Genomic DNA, 6,269 nt, shown 5'->3' with positions numbered 1-6,269 from the left:
GTTCAGCTGTGGGACCAGAAAAACCAAAAAGTCGCAAAAGTTCAAAATTTTGAACTTTGAACACGATTTGAGCCGATCTGCACGATGGGATTCTTTGGGACTTTCGGCTAGGCTTTCGTTAGGGGTCCATAAAACGATCCCCAAAATTTGGTACTGTTCGGAATTTTGTCCGGGTCAAAACACAATATGACTGGACTATTACCCCCAAAGTTGCCGACAGTGTGTGTGAGTGAGTGTGGAGGGGGGCAAAGCCGGCGAGAAGTGGCGTGAACAAGCCGAGCTGGAGCTGACGCGACGAATCACGGCCGCGCGACGCGCCGCCACACTCCGCACCACACCACGCGACAAGTCGCCGGGGGGCTAGAGTCCCGCCCGCAGACCCTATTTCAAATCGATTGAGCAGCTTGAGCGATCTCGCTCTCGTTCACTCTCTCGCTCACTCTTTCGGATACCGTCTCTCTCCCTCTCACTCTCTCGGTTACTGTCTCTCTGTCGGTTACTGTCTCTCTCTCGGTTACTCTCTCTCTCTCCCTCTCTCGCTCACTCTGTCTATCCACACTTCGCACATACCCACACTCGGCGGGCGTCGCGTTACGTGTTTTTGTTTGCTGGGCGTGGCTCTCTCTGGGCGGGTCCCAATCACCGACCAGCGCGCGCGCCAAGCCAGGCCCGCGGCCTCCCGAGGTTTATCGATATCAGGTGACCAAGCACACACACACACATACACACACGCACACACGGTAAGGACGATCACATTCCACCCCGCCGGGCCGGCCGGAGCCACTACTGTACCGTCGCTGTGTGCATCACAGGCACGGACACCTGACTCGGGGGGACTTCGCAACGCCTTCCCCCCTTCGGCGGTGCGATCCCCCACAGTAATATCTCACTCACCTATAGAAAGCGAGTGTGAGAAAGCGTGAGTTGTGTGTGCGTGTGTGTGAATGTGTAGTGGTGTGTGTGTGTGTGTGACCGAGCCAGGAGGAGGATGTCCGGAACACGCCAACATCTCTGCTGCCATGGGTCGCGCTGCACGACACAACACCACAATAATATTCCTACCAACCCCCTCCTACCCCCTCTTTCTCTCTCCCCTATATCTAGGCAACCCTCCGCGACGCCGCGCATCGCGCCCCCCCGACCCGCAATCCCGGACGCTGCCGCGCCACCATAGCCAACTTTGTGCTGTGCGGCTGCGGTCGCAGTGGTGGTGGTGGTTCAACTTCAACTTCAACAAGGGTTATTACGACTGCTTGTTCATAGCGAACTGGAGCCACCCATTTCTCGGGTCACGCAGTCAGGCCGGATCCGGCCCATCCCCTGCGGTAGGCTAGTGCCGTCCCGTCCGTGGGTTCGCAAATGCTGGCACCCCTTCTGCACTCTGCTTTAGCTCCGGCGGTGCCCAGACTTACATCGCTAGTCACCATCGCCTAGCGGCGGTATTACTCCAGGCTACAAGCGTGGCACAGTAGGGACGGTAATCCGAGCCCAGGCCAATGCTAGCCACCCGGTGTAGGCAGTGAGGCTGCCTACGTGACCGCACTATAATACTGAGCGACACTCATTGTGCCACCCAGGTGGGTCACTGAGGGGGGGCGCCCCGGGCCGCGACCTCGCACCGAGGCGTCCGGTCTCCCTATTGGCCCCGGGGGTCCCCCACCTCCAAATTGCAGGTACCTAAAAATGAATTGTTTTAGCAGTACAGTGCAGTGCAGTGACTTAGTGCATCCCCCCTCTCCCTCCCCTGCTGGCCTGTAAAGGGGGCATATTAACACACTCCCATGACTAGAGTAGGTGACTAATTCTTCGGCGTATCAGCTGCTGTGGGAGAGAGCTCATTAGCCGGACTAGATTCAATTGACTACCTCTTCTGACCTGGTGTCGCTGTAAGAAATGGCTCATTAGTACTAGGTTCACGTGATTTCCTCTTCTGACCCGCTGTCGCTCAGGGAGTGCACCGTGCGGAGCGGCTGGCGGGCGGGCGGTGACCTTCGCAGCCCCGGGTCATCCAGGTCCTCCTCGCTGTCTGCGTGCACGCTGCGCTGCCGCTGGGTGCCTGGAACACTCAAAGGGTTAGCTGTTGAGGGGGCGGCGGCGCCTGTGGGGGGCGTGCCGGTGTCCGCCTTGTCGACGGTAGATGTCTTCGCTGGCGGGCGCTTGATCGGCGGTGGGGGCCTGTCCTTGACCTGCCGGCAGATGCCCTTCCAGATCTCCCGGTCCTGAGCCTCCTCCTCCCAATCCTGCGCCCCCTCCCCCCGGGCCACCTCCTTGATGTAGTCAGTCCACCTCTTCTTGGGCCTGCCCTTGCCCCTGGGCCCGGCCGGCTGGTAGTCAGTCACCTGCCTGATCACCCTGTCGGCCGGCGCTCGCGCCACATGGCCTGCCCAGCTCATCGCCGCCGCCTCCACGAAGCTCACAATGCTCTTGTGGTACTGCAGGATGTCGCGGATCTCCTCGATGCGCCGGATGCGGATGTGCCCCGGTGTGGAGCGGTCTGGGCCCACCATGCACCGCAGTACTTGCCTCTCAAAGACGAGAAGGGCCTCCCGGCACCTGGCATCGAGGGTCCAGGCCTGGCCGCCGTAGATGGCTACGGGCTTGATGATGGCCTCGTAGATCCTGATCTTACCCTCTCTACCGACGTCCTTGGAGCCTAGCATTGCCTGCAGCGCCTTCATCTTGCGGAGCGCCTGGAAGGTGCGCTCCCTGATGTCCTGGTAGCTGTCATTGTCCTGGGTGATGACAGAACCCAGGTAGCGGAACGAGGTGACCGCCTCGTAGGAGTGCTCCCCCACTTCCAAGGGCATAACGGGGAGCTCGGGCCTGGCGGAGGAGTACATGTACTTAGTCTTACCTTGGTTGACCTGCAACCCTATCTTAGCGCACTCCACCATCAGCAACGCCATGACCATAGTGAGGTGCTCCCGTGTCTCCGCGATCAGCACGATGTCATCGGCGTATGCAAGCAGAGTGACCTCATCCCCGAGCATAGACATCACTCTCCTGATGGCCGACTCCAGCGCGAGATTGAAGAGCTGTGGGGAGAGGGCATCCCCCTGTCGGACTCCCGCCAGTGTCTCGAAAGCCTCGGACAAGAAGCCCAGGATCCGTACCCGGTTCCTGGTCGTCTTGGACAGGGCCTTCATCATGGCTATCAGCTTCTGAGGGATGCCCATCTCTCCCAGTCTCTGCCAGAGCACCTCCCTAAAGATGGAGTCGTATGCTTTGGCAAAGTCGATAAATAGTAGGTGCGTGTCCAGGTGTCGCTCGCGCCGCTTGCTGATGATGGTCCTTACCGCATGGATGTGGTCGGTCGTTGAGCGGTTTCTCCTGAAACCAGCTTGGTACTCACCGGTCGCCTTGTCCGCGTATTTCACCAGTCGGTGGAGAACCATGCAGGAGCATACCTTATACCCCGTGTTGAGGAGAGAGAGCCCCCTATAGTTGTCGCAGTCGTAGATGCAGCCCTTCCCTTTGTGTAGCACGGTGATGACTGCCTCCTCCCAGGCCACGGGGATCTTCTCCTCCTCCCAGATCTTCACCATGAGCTTGGTAAGCTCGTCCAGCAGCGCCTCCCCCCCACACTGCAGGAGCTCCATGGCGATGCCATCCGCTCCTGGCGCCTTTCTCTTCTTCATGGCTTCCAGCACACTCACTAGCTCTTCGCGCGTTGGGGGGGTCCTCTCTCTTGCGTCGTAGGTGTTCTGGCCCGGGTCCTGGTCGTGGTCATCATGTGCCTCCTCCCCTGCGGCCTGCACGGCGTTGGCTCCCCGTAGTACCTTCTCGAAGTGGCCCTGCCAGGTGCCCAGCTGTTGGCCTACCTCCACGGCGAGCATCCCGCCCTCCGACCTTACCATGGTGGCCCGCGGGACAAAGCCGTTCTTCAGCCGCTTGACGCCTTCGAAGAACTTCTTGGTGTCGTTCTGTGTGCGCGCCTCGTCCAGATCCCGGCAGTGCTGGTCTAAGAAACGCCTACGTACCCGTCTCAGTGTAGATTTGAGGGTGTTGTGACTCTCCTCGTAGGCTTCCCGGAGCTCCTCGTCCTCCGGGCTCTCCCGGTGCCACCTCCAGTAGGCGTTCCTCCGTTCCATGTCCGTCTCGCACTCCTCGTCGAACCAGGGTTGGCCCGTGACCTTATCCTGCAAGCCGAGTACCTCCTCACCTCCTTCTTGCAGGGCCGCCTCGATCCTTTGCCAGATCTCGTCCAGGCTCTCCTCCAACTCCTCTTCATGGGGGCCGACTTCCTCCTCCGCCTCTCCCGCCCTCACCTCCTCGCCTCCCTCCTGCTGAGCGACGACATCGTCTGCCCGCACTACCTCGTCGGCCCCCGGCCGCCGTTGTAATAACTCCGCCACTCTCTCCTGAAATTTGTCTCTTACCTCGTCCTCTCGCAACCGTTCCACCCTTAACTTCTTAGGAGATTTGAGCAGGTCGCCAGTGTGTGTCCTCTTGAAGTCGGCCACCTTCACCTTCAGCGCCGCGACGACGGGGGCATGGTCAGAGTCATTACACGCAGTCCACTCGGAGTGTGCACCTGTTACCCACCCAGCCCGGGCGGTGTCTACCAGAATGTGATCAATCTGGGAGACAACCTTGCCATTGGGTGAGGACCAGGTGAAGCACTCCGCCTTGGGGCGCGACGAAGTGGTGCTGACCACCGTCATCGCCGTCGCACTCGCAAAGGAGAGGAGCCTGTTACCGTTACCGTTGTCCTCCGTGTGGTAGGTATACTTGCCTCTTCTCTTGTCCTTCGGGTCCTTCATGGGCCCTAGCTGGGCGTTCATGTCGCCCAGGATGATCTTGACTGCACCCTTGGAGAGAACTGTACTCACCACTTTCTGTAGCCTGTCATAGAACGCGGTCTTCTCCTCATGGTTCTTATCAGAATTGCACGGTGCGTGGCAGCTCACGAAGGCAAGATTTTCCTCCTGGGTGCGGAGGAGGAGCACGGCCAGTCTCTTGTTAACCGGGCCGAACGCGTATACCGCTGGGACGAGGCTCTTGTGTATTGCAAAGCCCACCCCGTGCTCCCTCCTGCTGCCCTTCCTTGGTCCCGACCAGTAGAGGTGGTAGTCTGCCATTCGCAGGTCTCCCCACCCTTCCCACCTCATCTCCTGCAGCCCTGCGATACCTACCCCCATCCGCAGCAGTTCGGAGGTCACGTTCCTAGCCGCCCCGGCTTTGAACATGGTCCGTACGTTCCAGGTGGCAATGCGGATGGGACGGTTCCTGGGGAGTACGGAGGGCTTACCCACCTTACCTTTCTTTAGCGGGAATGTTGTTGGCCCTGGCGCTACCACGGAGGTGGTGGGCTCCGACGCCGCGGGCTGGTTACCACCGCCGCCACTGGTTGTGCTCCCTTTGGGCCCTTCGGCTGACCGCTTCCTCTTCTGGCTCGCCCGGTTCCTGCGTCGGCGTGCCGTGCCCTTTGACCTCTTCTTCTCTTTCTCTTCCTCGGGAATGCAGATGGGGTCGAAGATGGTGCCCTCCTCCGCTCTCGCTCTCCGCCTCTCTCGGAACCGCTCCAGGCTGTCGTAGTGCACCCTCTGCCCGTTGCGTTTTTTGCTGAGCCTGTAGACAATCTTAACGGTGGCGCGAGGGGGCTGGTTTTGGGGGAGGAAGGTGAGAGCGGGGGGCGTATCGGCCCACTGCTCGGGGTGGGGGGTCTCATAATAGACCTCAATGCGGAGCTGCTTGGCCTCGGCCAGCGCCACAAGCGCCTCCTCGCCGGCCCACACTGTGTCCATAGACAGTTTGGATGCATAGCGGCGGGCCGCTTCATGTATCTGAGCGAAGTGCATCTTCCCGTCCGGCCTCTCGGCCATGAACCGCCGGTATGCTGGCGGGTCGTCCGCGGCGGCCGAGAAGAGCGCCCCCTCAAACTGGTATGGGTAGGCCTTAATGTGCCGAGCTACCGCCTGCCGGAGGTCAAAGGAGTGCAAGGAGTGGTTCAGGTCTCCTGGTTCGACCGGGCCTTCATCCTCCACCAAGCCCAGGGCGTGCATTTGATGCGATATAGCATAGAATAGGCAGTTGCCATCTGCTTTCATGCACGTAACTCGTGCATCGCCCTCCCTAATCATGACCTTCTCCTTTGTGCCCTCCTCCGGCCAGTCTTCGCGCTGCTCCTTTATCTCCATCCCCAGTGTGGGCTCCTGAGAGGTAGGCGACTCGTGGGAGTGTGGAGCGCAGAAAGCGCGGGGGTGTGGGGGCGCCTGGGGGTTAGGCAACTCCTCCTACGGAGGGCCGCCGCGGCGCTGGAGAGGGGG

At 60.3% G+C, this 6,269-nt stretch overlaps 1 protein-coding gene across 2 annotated transcripts in view; it reads right to left on the bottom strand.

Annotated features, from left to right (window-relative positions):
* Window positions 1-6,237, bottom strand: part of LOC127751750 (uncharacterized) — a 22,081-nt gene extending 15,844 nt beyond the window's left edge. The window contains exons 1-2 of one of the 2 annotated variants that reach the window (XM_052275757.1): window positions 2,630-6,236; window positions 1,936-2,056 (exon numbers count right to left, since the gene is read on the bottom strand). In XM_052275757.1, coding sequence (XP_052131717.1) covers window positions 1,936-2,056; window positions 2,630-6,140 — 3,632 coding nt within the window. In that variant the 5' untranslated portion in view covers window positions 6,141-6,236. Of the gene's footprint in view, window positions 1-1,935 lie in introns of both variants that reach the window. The other variant, XM_052275756.1, reaches the window with a different exon arrangement.
* Between the last annotated feature and the right edge of the window lie 32 nt (window positions 6,238-6,269).

Source organism: Frankliniella occidentalis, unplaced genomic scaffold, assembly GCF_000697945.3.
Source record: "Frankliniella occidentalis isolate FOCC.00 unplaced genomic scaffold, Focc_3.1 Scaffold891, whole genome shotgun sequence".
Taxonomy (NCBI): Eukaryota; Metazoa; Arthropoda; class Insecta; order Thysanoptera; family Thripidae; genus Frankliniella; species Frankliniella occidentalis.
The sequence above is the reverse complement of the archived record's forward strand: the minus strand, read 5'-3'. Positions and strand labels throughout refer to the sequence as shown.